The following is an 18,525-nucleotide window of genomic DNA, read 5'->3' as shown; positions in this document are numbered from 1 at the left end:
TAGGGTCTGTTTTCTTTCTTCTAGTTCTTGAGGCCTTCTCAGGAACTAATGGCTTATTTCCTCTCTGGTAGCTAAACCAAGTAGCTTTCCTTTCAGTCTGAGCTGAGAGCAGAGGGTGAGGAGGATCTATCAGTGCAGTGTTTCTAGAGGTAAATAGCAGCAGAATAACAGGGGCCCCTTTTCCTAGGTTTGTATTTCACTTTGTTCTGACCTTCTCGTCAGTCAGTGATATGGTCAGCAGGCTTTTTAGCCTGAGAACCAAAAACTCCGCTTTCACCTACATCCTTTCCCATCTCTCTTTCAGCAACATCAGCTGTACTATTGTATCGCCGTACTCAAGCTTTTCTCTGCTTGTGCAGCATATGAAAGAGACAGAGATTGTGAATTTCTTGTTTTTCTTGACATTTCTTGGCAATTCCATATTCTCGCAAATGTGGAGACACCCCCCCGCAAAAAAACCCCAACAAAACAACTCTAGCAAGTAGTTTTAAAAAGTACCTAGGATACTTACCTTTTAGTCATCTAGATCATGAAAAATATTCTGAAATACCTATTCCCACCCTCATCTGACACATAACTTCCAAATCTTACTGTAGTCCGTGGCACAGGTGTCTCGGAGGAGTAATTGCACTAAACTGCCTGTTGTCAGCGGAATACTGTGTAATGTAACTTAAACAGATGCTTTATTTTATTCTGTTGCATTTTTCTAGCTGTGTATTGTTCTTATCTGTATGTACCTATGTTTATTTATAAATTATCTGTTAAGGAGGCTAAATTACTCTCCCTAGCAAGAGCCAAGTCATCATAAGCATGGTAATATGCAGTGTGTATCAGGCTTGTGTAGAGCAAAACTTATAAATGGGGTTGCTTTTCTCAACAGAATTTTTGACATTACTCAGGAATTTCTTCTTGTTTTTTCTATTGTATTATTCTTTTCAGCATTCTCAGTCTATATACTGTCTTGAGATTAAACGCTTGTTCTTACAAGAAAAAAGTCTGCTATTTACAGAGAGTCAATTTGTGAGTGTTCCAGCAATGTAAAAGACCCGTAAAGTAGGCATACATTAAATTCTGATAATTTTAAGGCCTTTTTAGATGCCAGATTAAAGTTTTATTTTAAGGGAGAATTTCCAAGGATATAACAAATCTATGCATGAGCTAGGCCAAATTATGATCTTTGTACAGATAAAGGATTCACACAGAGATAATTTCTGTCTGTAGATGAAGTAATTCACACGAAACAATGACTTAAGCAATCTGTGAGCAGGACCAACTTCAGGATGCTTGCTCCACTGCTCCAGCCAGGGAGGTTCCAAGGGATACAAGCTTCGAAAAAGCTCTGAGCAAGTCAGCGTAGCTGTGACATGCTTTGCTGCCCCTCATCTTGCGTGCACATAAGCAACCAAAGTTTAGCGCTTAACTTTTAAAATTTCAGAAGAATGTAATTCACCACACAAAAAAAATAACATAGAATCCAATATTTTGGTGTGTATAAGACACGCATAGGGTTTATGGCTTTCTATATCAATGCTGCATGTTGAATTTTGTATCTGATTCAGCTAGAGCTTCATGTAAGAAGGGTTTTACTTGTTTATTGACGAAAAGAATCTGTCAAGGAGTTAATAGTTATAAGTTAGAGATACAGATGGATAATAATACATTTTATGTTGTTTAACATCCAGATTAAAAATCTAAATCAAGTAACTACCTGTTTCTTTGAGTGTTGAAAAGAAGACTCAAATGTTATGCTGTTGTTATTGTAATCTGCTGCTAAATACTTCAATGTGTTGGTGAAATCAAACTTAATTATCTGCTACTTTTATAGACACACGCTGATTTAATTTGTTTTTAAGGTTTAATGAAGAAACTAGAAGAGGAGATAAATTTCAATTCATACCTGGTTACTGAAAAAATACCTAGAGAGCTTGAAAGTAAGAAGAATTCAACATATTTCTTACAAAAGGTGGTTGCAGAGCCAGCTATGAGTCAATCTGATCTCAATGTACTTGAAATCAAGGTAAGTTGACCAAGGTCACACTTAATTTGTGTTCCGTAGCATAGTCTAAGGTTCTTGTACACTGTAGTTTTCTTATCCCTTCTTTATGTCCTTGAGAAAATGTTTTATTCCCAAAGGAACATCCCTTCAGTTGTAAAAGAAAAGAAGATGTGTTAATCACTAAATGCAATCTCTCGGATAAGTTAAAAAAAAAACAAAACCCACAAAACAAACAAAACCAAACAAACCAACAAACCCCAAACCCAACCCTATCCTTAAATGCTATTTAGAAAATTGTGTTTGATTTTTCTTCTCTTCAGTTTTCACTTGTTTTAAACTCTCGCTGACATCAAGGGAGTTTATACCAACATATCGAGAGTGTTTATGGAGTGATGAACAGCATTCTCTGAGTGATACATCTTCAGCAACATTATGTCTTAATCAATGTGCAATGGCTGAGACCTCCTTAGTGTTTGGAATAGGTCTGTGTTGTTTGTTTTAGTTGGTAAGACCAAAGGAAATTTGGGCATCAAATAGTCGATTTACCTTTCCAGATTTTTTCAGAAGTTAAAAGCAAATGGTGTTAGAATGAGCAACAATCCTTATTTGTAGTATATATCCAAAATGTGCAGAGGGATTTGTTGCCACGGAAGTACATTTATATATTTTACTCAATGAAGTTTTCATATTTGCATAATCCTAAATGAAAGATTAAATATGTAGTATTATGTTCTAGAAGAATTTAGAGGAATGCTAATTATTAGTATTTCTATTGATGATGATCAAAATTTACAACGTTAGCTAGGGTAGAAAGACTAGTCCTACATACTACTAGGTACACTCTTCAGTCTAAATGTCTTCCTCTCTTATCGGTTGGTTTTTAATATTCCCAGGATCTCCAACTCAGGCTTTGCTGTGAAATGTAGATAATGAGGAAACAGAGTATTTGTAATAGATCGGAGAATGATTTGCCCGTGGGCGTGAGGGCTGCCATCCACCATTCTTCCTGTGTCTTGAAGCAGAGAGAGGTTCAGCAACTACATCAACATCATAGCAGCCTGTGCATTCACACATAGAACATGCCAAAGTAATGTAATAAAGAAATGCCTACAGGTTTTTTGGGTCAGATGAGAATCAGCAGTCAAATGTCATCAAGAATACATTCTGTTTTAAGGTTAAGACTAGTTTTTGTAAAGGTAAAATCAGTGACAACCCAATGCCATTTTGGATCCCGATCGTTATACTTTTAAGGATGACAGCATTATTAAACTGTAGATTAGGTCTGAAATACTAAACTAGCTCTGTGGCTCAGCCTCGTCTTTCCTAGTTTATTTCTTCTAATCAAAACAGTATTTGTGGTTGCAGTTATTTCTTTTAAGCATAATTGAAGCCGTTTTGCACCTTTCTTTTCCAAGAGTATTGTTGGGTTTTTGGCAGCATTTTAAAAAGCTTCAAGGTTTTTTTTTTTCTCTTTCTCCATGAGGTAACCTTTTAATTTGTTATAGTTTGGAAGTATGTTCTTCTTAATAGATAATAAACCCATGTCATATACTTGGCTGTTATCACAGCATGGCCTTAGACAGCTTTTTTTTTTTTAAAGTCATCCTTCTATTATCTCAGTGTCTTAAAAAGGAGCTGAATTGCACTAAGCATGCTACTATCATGCATTTTTTAATATATAAACCAGGAATTTATTCACAGAAGGGAATTCTTATGCTGTCTTCAAATTCAGGCCTGTTCTAGCTTTTGTAAAGGAACAGAATTTACAGGAGGGTTTTTTTTTCAGGTGTTGGAGTATTTTTAGTCCTATTGAGCACTTTATTTGAAATACTTAGCTTTCAAAGTACACGGATATTGCTCATAGAAATGTTAGAGTAATGCCCAGCACTGTACCTGCGTTATGTTTTGACTTCATTGGATTTCAGCATGTATTTACACTGCTTGCTTATCAGCACTCATCTAGTTAGCAGAGAATTAAAGGAAGGTTGCTAGGGCTGTGGTTTCCATGGCTGATGAGAGTCCCGGTGTAGTATTAAGTCAGGACTGGAAAAGCTGCAGTCAGTACACTGGTGTAGCTGTTTATGAGTTTCCAGATGCAGCAGGCTCTAAAGCTTCAGCTAGAATGGAGATCAACGATGGACAAACAAGTGCATTTTGTGGCAGTAGAAAGACGGTACCATAGAGCTGGAATATGATGGTCTGTGACTCTTCAAAGTATTGATGAAATTTGATATCACTTAAGTCTTTATTTGTTCCCCTTTAAACTTCTGATAAATGGTTGAGTGAAAAGGAATTTTAGTTACTATTGATAAAATTACATTTTTCACTTAGTATGTGACAACATCAGTCTTTTTTCTGTCTGTACCAATTCACATGCATTTTCTCTCCACATACAGCAGTTTACTTCATTTTCGGGGCCAACGTCATGCTTTGTCCTTATCATAAAGGCACAGAACTGGAAATCCAAAAACATAGCCTCTTCCTGGCCAACATTTAATGACTCATTGAGTTTTTTGGGTTTGTTTCTCTGTTTTAAAAATGAAACTAGCTGGATTGTAAATCTGGTTTGCAAAGCATTTAATTCTTGGAGAAGACAAAGCAATAAAGCTCCATTTCCTTAGTTTTCTGCTCTGTCTTGCAGATAAATGAAGTAAATGCACAAATGAATCAGCTTATTGAGAAAAGAATGATGAAGTATGAACCAATTGATAGCAAATTTTCCATGTATCGCCAACAGGTAAGAAGGAACAAAACCTTTTTTAAGCAGAGGCAGTAGAGCAATTTCAGTCGCTGATTGTTTTATATACTGATTTTTTTCTTTATTTAGCATAAATCAGTAGAAATACGAAATAATGGAGGACAAAAAGAAAATAAACAGCTGTTGAACATATGTATGTATGTTTAGGGCTGAGTCAAACAATTGCTTTCAGTCACGTTAGTGAGTTTGTATTGACTGCTGTCCTTAAGCTGTTAGGTGTTGCCCTTCAGCTGTATCACAGTAATTGTGGAAGGTTCATTTTGGAGGAGCTATTTTGGTAAAGCTCCAGCTGTGGACAGATTCTTAAAAGGCAGCATGTGGGCTGAGTGCTGCAGTCAGACCTGGAGGCCAGGCTTCCTTTCAGTTACATCCCTTGCTTGTGTTTGACCACATGCTATTTTTCCCGTTACATCTATTAAGAAGGTATTCTTTGCTTTTTCACCCCGAGGCTATAAAATAGTCTTTCTATAAGATAGGCTGTCTGGTCTAGTCTTAAATTCACAATTAAATTCACAAGTTATAAAAAGGATTTATGAACTCTGAGATTTTCAGAGCTGATGCAGAAACGTAAGTGATTTCTTTTCCAGGCAACCTGTACCGCTGCTAATTTTATTGAAGATTTTCATGATGATGCTTATGCTGACGGTTTAAAAAATAAAAAGGCTTAAGTAAAATGTATCAGTGGGAGGAAAGAAATTGTGATAAAATGTATACTGCAGTTCAATCACATGTGCAATATGAAATGCACCATTTTGTTTTGTAAGAGATGCTCATCTTCCCGAAAGAAAAGCCCGCTACATAATGTGCTGGTACCAAAGACCAACTGGCTTGTGATAGAATTATGTCAGTGGAGGAGCCACTCCAGGAGTTCAGGTTGCTGCTGTGAGTTGAAAGCACGTGGTGGTCTTTGCTTTGTTCTGCTAGGGACTGGCTTCTGTTTCACAAAATAATCACATATACTGTACCACAATTTGTCACTGCAGATATCTCGTGAAGCAAAGAGCTGAGATACTACCCCAGCAGAGTTCTGTTAGATATATTTTTAGAAATAAAGCTGGTCCTTTTAACCTAGACAGTGTGTATTTTGCTTCATTTTTTCTTAAGTTTTCCCTTTCATATGAAGAAACCAACCATGCCTCCAAATTCATGTGCATGCATCTAAATTAATGTGTTGTTTGATTTTAAAATATTTTTACATAGTTTACTTTGGCAAGATAAAAATGTTTGTTTTTTTTTTTCCCCGAGCTAAGGTATACTTACGTTCCCAAATCTGTTAGCTTCTGGTCAAATATGAGGTACTTTTAAATATTCTGCCTTGTATATTATTTTTTAAATGCTTTATCTTCTAAACTCAAAAAAAAAAAAAGAATAATCTGTAATCTACACTGTTTCTGTACTGTATTGCTTTATTCATCGTCTTCTAGCTATTTGCCAAGATTTAGTGGCTTGGTTCTGCTGGCTGTTAGTATAACATATTTCTGTAGGTTGGAGTAGGTTGGAGTTATAAAAATCTGTATTATGACATTTGTGAAATCTTGGATAACTTTACAGTTAAGCCCTGTTGGTGTATCTTACATATGCACAAAAAGGGACTAAGTGGAAGAAATGGAGCAGCTCAAATGCCTACCTTTTTCTTCAATGAAAATGAAAAAATGAGGTGAAGAAATGTAAATGTAAAATGTAAAATACGTGAATCCGGGAGAAAAAGGGTATGCTTGAAATCTTGGCCATACTGAAGAAAGTTGGGAGTCTGCAATCAACTTCAATGAAGTTGTGGTTTAACCCACTGTATGTAATGTCTAATCAGTGCTTTCTTCTTTGCAAAGAGGCATGCTCACATTTCCTAATGAAAATCCATTTCTGACAGTTAAAATGTGGTTTCAGTGGCGCAATGCCTGAAACTTAATGGATACGTTTTACTAATGATTAAACAAGGCAATTTTTACTTTACTTGTCCATACGCATTTTTCATGATCATGCAGGCATCTATAATTTCCCGGAAAAAGGAAGCCAAGGCAGAAGAACTGCAGGCTGCTAAGGAAGAGATGTCCAGCACTGAAAGGCAGATGCTGCAGAAGACCAATCAGGCCCATGAGTTAGAAGGCTCTGAAGTTCTGAAGGGGGATGAGGTATGCAATATAACAGTGGATATAAGGAAGAGGGGAGTTCCAAGAGATGGATCAATTTTTGTTAACTCACAATTTCCTTTTAACTTTACATTGCAATAACTGCTTCTACAGTATCTTATCCATTTTTATAGTATGTTGTCAAAGTACATGGCCTCAGCATTGCAACAGATTGGTCTCTGTTTTTTTTAATGCACACTTTTTGTCATCAAATTCCAAAATTAACATATTTAAAGACTTTTTTTTTTCATTGTGCAGATAGTACAATGCTTTCTGGTGCTTTCAAATGCTTTCCAATATTTATACTGCAGCAGTGCTTGATTTGTAGCTATTTTCAAATTATCAATTTCAATTATTCACATTGTACCTAATAAATTGAAAGCTATATGAGGACTTAATGTTGGGCTGTCTTAACATTCCAGACTCTGAGTTAAAATAATGTCAGTATCATCACAATGGTATGATGGTAAATAACTAATTATAAAAGTCAACAAGACTAATGAAGGCATTAGGAGTTCAAGTGATAAGTCACGTAGATTAATTTTATTATTTGACGTATAATAAAAATCTGCGTTACTACCCATTCTCTATGTGATATATGATCATAAAGCATAATACCAGCAATTATCAGAAACGCAGTTAGTCCTGTTATATTTATTACCCACAAAAGTTTTTACTTAAAAAAAATTTTCCCAGACCCCCCTGAAGTTTATCTGCAATACAGACTTTGACTAGCACAATCAGCGTAGCTCAGGCGAAGTTATATTTGAAGCTGTACTTATCAAAGCAGCTTTTTCTTCTTCCAGAGTTTCCAAAGAATAAGGCTGCTGCAGCTGGGTAGTGGCTTGTCAGCAAAATGAATTGACTTTTCTTAAGACAATAATTTTTCTCAACTTGGAAAAAGCCTGCTAAGTGTACTTACAGGCAGAATCACAAAAGCAAAGAGTATTTTAGCTGCATCATTCTCTGAATTAGTATCTTTTCATTCCCGCCATACTGTGTTAATTTGCACTGCCATCATTTATCAAGAGTAACACTCTTCGCTTTCTTTTTTTTTTGTCCGTTTCTGTGCTTTTTTTACATACTACTCAATAGAGGGAACGCCCTTTGTGGAAGGAACTCCCTTCCTGATCCCATAGGACACGCCTGCTCCACAAAAATCAGTTTTCTTTTAAAGGTGTTTTAAAGAGTGAGTCAAGTATGGAAACATGTATGTGTACACTCATGCATAATGTGTAATATGGAATCTATGCATAGATTTCACTTTTGCCTTCTTGCCTTTCTTCCCTTCTGTAAATCAAGATGAAAACTACAGGTGGAAGCAATGGCAGAGAGGCTTTGAAGAATTAAGACACTGATTTCTCTTGCCATGATGTACTATACACAGTCCATAGGTGTTCCATAGGTAGCAATAATAGGACGACCACTGCATTTGATTTATCTCCATTACAAGGTTTTCAGCCCCAGCGGGCATGTTGCTGAAGTCTTTGACAACTTTTTAAGAAAAAATAAAAACAGAAAGCAGACAATCTGTGTTTCGTGACGTGATGGGAAAAAAGTGTTTAATTAAGCAACAAGAATGCATTACCAAGACAGCAACATATGTTTTACATTATCTGTAAATGCACTGTAAGGTAAGAAATAATTCATGTTGTGCCTGTTCTTGAGGGGGACAACGTACTCTGATCCATAGAAATTCAAGGAGAGTTGGGTAGGAGGGAAACACGGTTACAAACCGCATAAGAGGCTTAATAATGAAAAAGTCAAGTTAATTGTCTTACACAAAGAAGAGGCTCAAGACAGAGAAAAGACAAGACCTGTTTTGAACATAACCTGCATTCCTTTTGTTAAAGTATGTTCTGCTTTTGACTTTTAAAATCTTGTCAAGTCTTCATTTTGAGGAGTGAAGAATAAATGACTGAGCACTTTGGACAAAACCGTCAGCTTAAAATGAGAAGTATTTGTCTTTTCCTAAGAAGCATTTCCTGTTTCTGCACATTGGCCCAAGGAAGCCAATATTAGACAATCCGTGCCCTGTTGTTGTTTATTACTTCATTAGGTATACCGTAGTGGTACTCACGGGCACCAGTGTAAAGCAGTAAAAAGAGTGTTTCCTATGGCTAAAAACTAGGAAAGGATTTGAATTCTTGATGATTTTGATAGCTTCTTTTTCAAAGGTCGCAGTTTCCTCATCTGGAAAATGGAGACAGTGATATTAACTCTTTTGTCAATGCCTGCTGCCAAAAATGCTGCATAGGACCTTGGTACTATAGTTTTCGTATCTCCTTAAAGTACATTGCAAATGCGTATGATAGAAACAGTCCTGCTTCAGAGTCTAGGTTGTGAGAAGACAAGACTGATAGATGAGACAAGTTGGCAGGGAAGAGGTGATGAAGCCAAAATGAAGTGAACAGGTTACCTCTCATCAGTAAAAGTCTGGGTTCATCACTCACCAGACACCCTTTTGCTACAGATTCGTTTCTGATATGTTATGCTTTTAAATTTGTATTTTCTGATTCAGTGCTCTGTTACTCCAGCTTTGAGCCAATACCGGAGGAAATCTTGATCAATGTAGTAGTGGTGAGTCGCTGTTGCAATACATATGTTCAGTGGGGACAGAAAGAGGTTGTACATTCAACCTTCACTTTGCACTCTGACAACCGACAGCTTCCTTATGCTTTCTTGTTGCAGTTGCACACATTTTACATTTAGTTCCTCCATTTTCAAAAAGGAAGAAGGAGGGTTTTTGAACAAATAGCTTTGCTGTCTTAAGTTTAAAATGAGCTTTTAATCAGGCCATGTTTAACCTATCTAAATGCTACAGTTAAATCAAAGAATTCTTTGTCTCCGATATCCAGTATTTCTCATCTTCTTTGTCTCACTTTGCTGTATCCTCTTATGTCATGGCACTCGCAGGACTTGGCAGTCGAAGAATCAGTGCCTTCCTAGCTTGTGCTCCCATACCGGTATTTGGATCTCCAGTTGAGGTCTTCTTAGCACTTCATTCACCAAAAGGTCAATCCTGGCTTATGTTTTTAGGTGTTAGTGTTTTGCTTTCTTCTGTAATCATAAAAAGGAATGTTGCAGCATTCCACTTGGTTTGAGAGGTTGTACGGCTAGATAGAACTTAGAGGAAACAGCAGGGAATAACCAATTCATTTACATCAAACACAAAAAAGTAGGAATAAATTGTCTGCTTCGGGGATTATGAAGTCTTTTAAGTACTTCAAACAAAGTACAATGAGCATGGGGCAAAGTTGGCAGGCTCCTAGCTGCAGCTGTCAGATCCTGAAAATTAGGGAATCAAATGTTGACACTTAGAAGGCTAGATGGTTCAATTACAAGTGATCCTAGGTAAAGCTCTGATATTTTTAGCTCTTCACACAACGCATTGTACTTTTCGGAGTTCAACATAGAGCCCCAAGAACCTAGACTTTCGCAAGGTATCAGAATAGAATAGCATCATAGCTGTGCTTAGCTACAGCAGTTGAAATGAATATGTTTTTGAGGATGTGGCATAGAAAGTCCTAGCAGTTTGTTAACAGATACGTGAGGTTTGCATATTCATTTACATAAGGAGTTTAATTTTTTTCATGCAAGTGCTCATCCATGCCCACCTGCCCCCCGGTAAAACAATCTAAAAAATGTTTCAATTTGCAAACAGAGAAAACAGTCGGTCTTGGACCACAGATCTTGTCACTTTTCCTCTAAAAGTGTCGGGTCCATCTGAATCCACCAGAAACAGTTATCTAGGTCCAAACTAGGTGGAGGGATTTTTAAGAGAGTAGCGATGAAGGAGCTCCCAACTCGAACATTAAATGGTTTAAGCCAGGACCCAGGATATATTATCCTATCAGTTTGCTGTCTTTCTCTTAACTTTTCACTAAGGTTCTAGGTACAGTTATATTCCTGTCTGTCAAAGGCTCCTTACATATGAAAATAGGAGAGTAGCTGGTAGTCAAGTTGTGAGAACAAAAGCGGAAAATCTGTAGGATTCTTACAGAAGCCAGAAGCTTTTTTCTGTAAGAAGTTAACCGTCATTTAAGCCAAATGTATGCAGTGATTCAGACAAATCTGAACTGAACTGAATGCTCTTTCAGCACCCACTGGCATGAATAAATCATCAGTTTTATTGATCTGTGCATTTTCAGTCATAACTGAAAATGGTTTTTCATTAAAAATATTCTGATAGATCCAATTATTAGTAATGGCTACTTTAATACTTCTTTCCTGACCAGAAGCAAGCACTCCTAGAAGAGATATCCTACTTAATGCCAGTGAAGAATTTTCCTGATTGATCTGTCTAGTGAGCAGGCTGTAGGATACTTTAATTTTGATAGATTGAGGTAATACTGCTCGTATCTTTTAGAAGTTTCTCCTTCTATGTATGAGTTATTAACTATATCCAAGAGTGGCTGTATTAGCTTAAATTTAGAGCCTCTTAAGAAAAAATACTGCAAATCTGTCATGATCAGGAACTTTTCCTAACTGAATTTTAATACTTTGGACAGTCTGTACCCCGTTAATTGGTCTAGTTAGAAAATTAAAACATCTGTTCCTCAATTCTTAATAAAAATAGAGATAGTCAGCTAAGATTTTCTGCAATTATTGTGCTTATGCAAATGATTTTATTAACAAAACTGTTTATTTGGAACCTTGTTTAGATTATGCATTTCAGAAAGAAATCTTTTTTTTTACAATTAATACTTTATTTTCTGTAGTACTTTCGTATGAAGAATATTTTCATTACTATAACACAATCAAATTGATACAGTAATCTAGCAAATACTATTTTTAAAGATTTGACTCGAAAGTGAGGGATTAATCTGGGATTTGTTCTTTTCTGAAAATGAACTTACCCATGTTCTCCTTTAATGATAATCTTGGAATAAGAACCTTGTGAAAACTTCACACGGGGCAAATGTTAGTTTTAAAGAGGCGAAATGATGGGCTTATAGTGAAAGCGTAAGACTAAGCATTAGAGGAGCTGGGCTTTGATCCCAGTTCAGCAATGCACCGAAGCATGTGATCAACATGCTTATGTTCTTTCCTGGAGGGGGGTAACCTGCCAGACTCCATCTGGTCCTGGAGAAGCCATTTTAATAGCCGTGATTCGATTTTGTCGTATGTAGAATTGTCATAATATTTAATTACTTCACAAAAATGTGGTAAGACTTAATCCGTTGATAGCAATCACTTTCAGATTGTAATAAGTGGAGAAGCATAAAGCACTAGCGTTGCTGGATTCTTTCAATAAAAACGGAACATAATGCAGGAAATCTGCCCAGGGATGCTAGATACCTGCATGCTGCAGGACATCATATGAGAGATCAAAGTCCTGTTTTCATTCACTCGGTTTCATAATCGAGATTCCACGCTTGTTATGTTACAGTCACCCATAAAAATAGCCAAGTGAAAAAGCATAATCTTTCTTTGCTTTCCTTTGGATAGTTTTTATATCTCAGGGGGCTCTGACTCGGCTAGCAAACATGGGTCTCCAGGCTTGTTTACTTTAACCGCTAACTCAGTGCCAGCATTTGGTTCTTGTCCAGTCATTTAATCTTTGAAGCTTAAATAACTATTTGTGTTAAGTTGCTTGAGAAAGAAAAGCTTACTAGTGGACATAGCCTTGAATGGTACATCACTGCGGGCACTGACAGATCCATGGGAATTCTGTAGGTTGAGCCTGCTGAGTTTCTACGCGGGGAGCAGTTGACCTGGTCTATGGGAAAATGCTGCTGCTCAAAAACGGATTCCTTTTGGTTAGTTAACTTTAAAGTGATACGGCTAGGCCATGTTATTCTTTTGTGAACTATTCCAATTATTTAAAAGACCTTTTACTGCAGTAAAATACCATGTTTTATAGCATTTTAAGGGCTTGATTTTTCATCTCTACATACAGATGGGAGCATGAGATGTATAAAGCTTCAGAATTAATGCTTACGCAAGTGAAAGCACTGGTATTTTAGAGGAAGCTCATTTTTAATTTTCGGAAACCTACGGAATGATTCTTACCTTTTAGACTGCAGAAACCTAATTTTGCCATAAGATCCCTACAAGCTGCTGATTTAAGTGGAGTCAAATCTAATAACTCGAGCTCTGAATTTGGCCCTGGATCTAAAGAAGCCTTCAGTTAGTGAGATTTTGAGGGGCTAATCTCTGCTGCGTTTGGAGCAGATGAAGTCTTTTGAAAATTCTGCCAAACTATTGATTGATTTTCTACAGATATTACCATTTTGCTACCGTTGTTTAGATCTTGTTTGCTGCAACAAAAGTGATGTGAAAGGTTAAGTTTCTTTTAAAAAGCCAGAGATTGCAATGAAAGATAGACATCCGTCTCCTAAAATGAATAGGTTTCGCTTGCCAATGTGAGCAACTTGTAGTTAGTTTTGGATGAAATTTTTATTATACGGTCCTAACTTAATCAACTAATAATAGAACATTGCTGGAATCAGTTCTTTAATCAACAAGATCTTTTGACTTCCATTGTAAAATACATTATGCTTGGAATATTGAATATGCAAATACTCTACCTCCCACTCGAGCTATTTTCAAGACCTTAAAAGTAGCTATAGAAGTGAAGAGAATAATAGTTTGCTTTTCATCCTGGGATAAACTGACAGAAAATCGTTCGGAGTTGATAGCTGTGTGTGGTCACATACTAAGTAACTTTAATCCTTTACATCATTCTTTACTATATTCCACTGGTCAAATGAAATATCTCTGCAACTACTCGATCAAGACAGATGACTGTGCTTCCCTTAAATTTTCCTCAGTTAGTTGGAGAGATTGCATTTATACTTTCATAATCTCTTGAAAATCACAGAAAACTTGGTATTGTCTAAGCAGTAAAAAAAAAAAGTCTTTTGTATTAACTCAGTGGATATACTTGAATTTGCTGTGAAAAATAATTAATTCTGGTAATACCATATTAAGTGTGCCAATAATATAACAAAGACAGTATGACTGTAACAGAACTGCCTCCGCTGTGCAGTGCTGTGGCTTAGGTGACCTTGTCTATCCTTGTCCTAGGTAGTACGCACAATGTAAAATGGTATTCCAAAGCCACACATAGTCCAATCTGCATAGAGCACATTGAGTAATTTGTGGGTTTGTTCTTTCACCAAAAACGTTTATAGCTTTTGGCTTTAAAAATAGTTCTGGAGCATAGCAAGAGAGAAGCAGCTTTGGCCTAGATATTGCACAGGATGGCAGATGAACAGGGTTGATTTCATTTTGGGCATTTTGCCCAGGACACTTTTTATAGAACATACAGTTACTCTGGGGGTTCTTAGGCTGTGGTCACATTGGGTTTTTGGATTTATTCTTTAGAAGGGAGAGGCATCATTTTGCAAAAAGAAAAATTAATGTAAATGTCAAAATCTAAGTTCTTTTATGTTCGAGTTTTAAACTTGTATCAGTGGTAGTGGGACTCCTATTTTCTCCTTGGGGCTGCCTGTTTTATGCTCGCTCTGCACATGCTGAACCCCTCCTCGTCAAGGAACATTCTGAAGCCTGTTCTTACATCATTTACTCTAATAAATTTTATTTGCTTTCCATCTCTGGATCTGAATGCATTTTTGAGCTGTGACTGGCATTTGCCTCACAGCTCTCACGTAAAACATAAGAGTAAGAGCTAAGCCTGTTTGACAGATGGAAAACATTAAGGCAAAGAAAAATATTACATGTTTGTTTCAACACCTGATATTTCATATGTGTTACAAATTGAGCACACACGGATTCAGATGTAAATTAGCTAAGGCTGTTGATCTGTAAGGATATGTATTATTTTGCTTAGTCTTTAATAAAAATATAAATTCTTCATTACTTTAGATTTTGAGTGAAATATATATTGCATTTCTCTGCTTCTATGCAAGGACTCTGCTTTTATTTTCCTGTTTTTAAAAACTTAGCCAGTGATATCATTTAGGTCTGCAAGAGTCAAGGAAAGAGAACAACAAATTTTAACTAGTGAGAACGAGGATTTTAAAAAAAAGTAGTCTTTTCCCATGCCCTCTTCCAGTTTTTCTGCACTTTCTTATCATGTTTCTTGGTCTGCAGAGCTCTTTGGGGCTACACACGGCTGATCTGGTGCTCTGTTACAAGTGCAAATTACTATTACATTAACTTTTTTATTATCCGTGATTCTCACAACATTTTGCAAAGAGTAATTACTTTTCCAACTGTCAAATGGTGGTGAGCAGAACCAAATGATCTCACTATTACAAATGAGTGAGCTGGAACAGAAAGCAATAGAGCTGGTTTTCTTGATCTCGCTCAATGAACAAATGCAGAGCTGAAAATAAATAGACCCTGGGAATCCTGAATTCCAGTCCTCTGTTCTAAACACTTAATCTTCAATATGCAGTCCAAATAGGATAATTACATTTTATAGAGCAACAGTCTGTGATAAGGCCCTTTTTTGCTTTAAGTTAAATGATATTTCTGTTCTCTCTCATTCCAGTTTAAACACTATGTTAATAAGCTCCGGAGCAAAAACACATTTTATAAAAAGAAGCGACTGGAAATAGCAGAAATTACAGCTGAATATGGTGTCCTCCAGAGGACAGAAGAACTTCTAAAACAGCGCCACGAGGCTATTCAGCAGCAGTTGGTAATGCAAGCATTTACTGCTACCATAGTCCTTGCTTCCCTGATAACGGCTATATAATGATGGATGTTGTTTTGTTAGTTTTTAATGTATATCATCCTCAGCTCTCCTGCTGCCATTAGGGTATACAAATTATTTTTGTCTGTTGGGTATGCTAAGCTGCTGTACTTTATGTTCAGCAACTGTTTCGTGCAGGCAGTCATGACTGTTCTGCAATTTCTTTTTAGACTGAGGGGCTTGACCCTGCTTTTTAAAGTCAATGGTAAATCTTCATTAACTCCAGTCAGAGCTAGGCTGGATTCTTAAATTAGTTTTTGGTATCCACATACATAGTAAGGGCTTTGAAAATTATCAACAGCAAGTAGGCTTCAAGTTACTGCTACAAAATATAGAGGAATGGTATTTAAAAAAAGAGCGAGCAGGAAGGAAACATTCTAACCCCAGAATATTTAGAAGAACATGCATTTCACGGTAAGTGAAAAATTTAAAACCGGATGAATGCTTTTTCTAAGCCAGAACAGCAGGAGAAGGATTTCTGCTATGCGTAACTGTAAGCGTTCAAGGAATATACACGCATCCCAAATGCAGAGAGATTCCCTTTTTAGTTCACAAAAATCTACTGCTGTAGTATTTTCCTCTAATACCAGTATTTTTGTTATCAGAATATTTTGTTTTTACTTATCTTATATCTGTTTTGTTATATAAACATAAAAGTATTTGCCTTATTAAAAGAAAATTCAAAGTGTGAAAATACACGGGATAGACTTTGGAAAGATACTCACAAAGATGCAGTGGATGGTGTCCTACTGTTTCAACGGGCCATTCGTTGTTTAATTAAAAATAAAACCAGAACTGCTACCTGGGTAGAAAGAAGCACCTAAGCAGTAGGAGCAGAGCTTTTTCTCGTGATTGCTACTCGGCTAGAGGGAAGGTGTGTGGATGTGTTGTTTCACTTATGAAGTGTTTATTTACAGCAGGATAACTAACATACACTAGTCATCCCACAGGAAAATCACAGCAGAGGCAGAGCACTAGAAGTTTTTCTGTGAAGTGGCTACACGTGGTCGACAGTATATTCTCATTCAGGTCTGACCTTTTCTAAACTACCGTGTAGTAAAGCTACAGAGCTATGACTTCATGAAGTTCTTACCACCAGATGACTAGTGCACACTTTTGCCCCATAGAATCAAACGTAGCTGTTCTAGCCCTGGGCATAATGCGCTGCCAAACAACACGCCGCTATTAAAGTCTGCAGGCTGCTCCCATCATGGTAGCAGTAGCTATTAGTAGAGACAAATCTTTTCTCAAACATACGGTTGTAAAAGGTTTTTGCGGATAACGGACTTGGAGTTCATAGACACATGGCACTTTTAAGAGGGAATGTTTCGCTTTTTAATGAATTGTGGATGCGTAAATCAACACTTAGCTTTCAGATTACAAAAAATACCCTCCTTACATACTTAATGTGCAAGCATTGCTAAAGACCATTGCATCAACATATAATTAAGTGTAAATTTTATGTAATGTAATGCTAGAATTTGGTAAGATGGTATTAGTATTACTATAATGAATACAATACTTACTTAGTCTTGCTTGATAGTTGTTTAAAAAATAATTAGCTACATCTTCAGATTAAGCATCTGGATTTTACACGCTGAACTTCTTCAGAGCCTGACCTAAAGCCCACTTCACTTTGCGAAACTTTCTGTTAGTTTCATTGGGCACTGGATGACCAAATAGTGTATTTACAGAAAGTTGTTATTATCCTACTATACAGGCACTAGACAAAAAGTTAGTTGTTGTGGCAGCTAGACTATTAATCACTTTTAAAATAAATCAATTACAGTACTTACCGTTTCCACTTTTTTACAATATTTTGGCTCTATGAAGGAATTTGCTATGTTACTCGATTAATGGACTCACATTCAGCATTTTTTTTTGGGGTCTACAGCAAGCTATTGAAGACAAGAAAGGTATTTCTGGATACAGTTACACCCAGGAGGAGCTGGAAAGAGTATCTGCAGTAAAGAGTGAAATGGATGAAATGAAAGGCCGGACACTAGATAACATGTCTGAAATGGTGATTTTTGTCTTAAACTATTGTATTTCCTCAATTTCAATATCTGGTTCCTCAGCATATAAAACCAAGTTTAATTTTTTTTTTTTGGGGGGGGGGTAATTTTCATTTAATCTATGGTTATATATATAAAAAAATATATTTTCAAACAGTATACCTCTACAAAGGTAATTGAAAAAGTTTGCCAAAATGTGCATTTCTTTTAATGTATGAAGAATAAATTCAGAATTATTAAAAAAAAAAAAAGTAATCCTACTTTCCTCCCCTTCAGAAACATTAGTGATATCAAGTCTTGTCATCTTTGGGTTTTGACTTCTTTGTGATTTCAGAAGTGGTTTCATATTTGCACATTATTTGAAAGAGATGAATGGTTTGAATCTTTGACAGAATATTTTTCTAAAATGTTTGTAAATCACTGGAGTTAAGCATTTGTTAAAAAAATACTTAATATGCCTAAAGAGCTAAATATCTTGTCTTGTTCTCTATAGCCTAATTTTCAATTGCCCTTAGATCTGTCGTGTTTTAATTTAACTTCCCACATAGCCATAGAAGCAAGACAGAACTTGAATTTCTAATTTGAAAATATTATAAAAGAGCAAAAAGCAAAATAGCATTCTTTGAAATTATTAGAGCACTTTTAAAATAAAGTGGTATAATTAGAATAACTCTCAAATAGAAAGCTGGATCAAATTTGAATTTTCAGTATAAATATTTTAAAGCGACTCCGTTAGCATTTTCAAACTTTATTTAACCTATGCAGGCAGGTTTGTTTGTTTGTTTGTTTGTTTTCATAAGGATTTCTTCCTTTCTCTCAGTCCACCGCTATGCAACTCCTTCATTTTCCCCTGCTCCTTAAGCTCTTTAGGTGCCTGGCACACAGGCTGTCTTCTGGACTTCTCTGTGATGTTCTCAGTTGAAACAAAGGGAGCAGAATTTGTCTCATTTGTGCTAATGACC

The 18,525-nt window shown here is 36.3% G+C and overlaps 1 protein-coding gene across 1 annotated transcript in view; it reads left to right on the top strand.

Annotated features, from left to right (window-relative positions):
* The window catches only part of IFT81 (intraflagellar transport 81), a 42,940-nt gene that overhangs the window by 14,124 nt on the left and 10,291 nt on the right, over nt 1-18,525 (top strand). Inside the window, exons 8-12 of the mRNA XM_009321183.1 lie at nt 1,854-2,017; nt 4,638-4,733; nt 6,737-6,883; nt 15,345-15,494; nt 17,443-17,571. Coding sequence (XP_009319458.1) covers nt 1,854-2,017; nt 4,638-4,733; nt 6,737-6,883; nt 15,345-15,494; nt 17,443-17,571 — 686 coding nt within the window. The remainder of the gene's footprint in view (nt 1-1,853; nt 2,018-4,637; nt 4,734-6,736; nt 6,884-15,344; nt 15,495-17,442; nt 17,572-18,525) is intronic.

This window comes from Pygoscelis adeliae, unplaced genomic scaffold (assembly GCF_000699105.1).
Source record: "Pygoscelis adeliae isolate BGI_AS28 unplaced genomic scaffold, ASM69910v1 Scaffold93, whole genome shotgun sequence".
Taxonomy (NCBI): domain Eukaryota; kingdom Metazoa; phylum Chordata; class Aves; order Sphenisciformes; family Spheniscidae; genus Pygoscelis; species Pygoscelis adeliae.
This window is presented reverse-complemented; position numbering and strand designations above follow the sequence as displayed.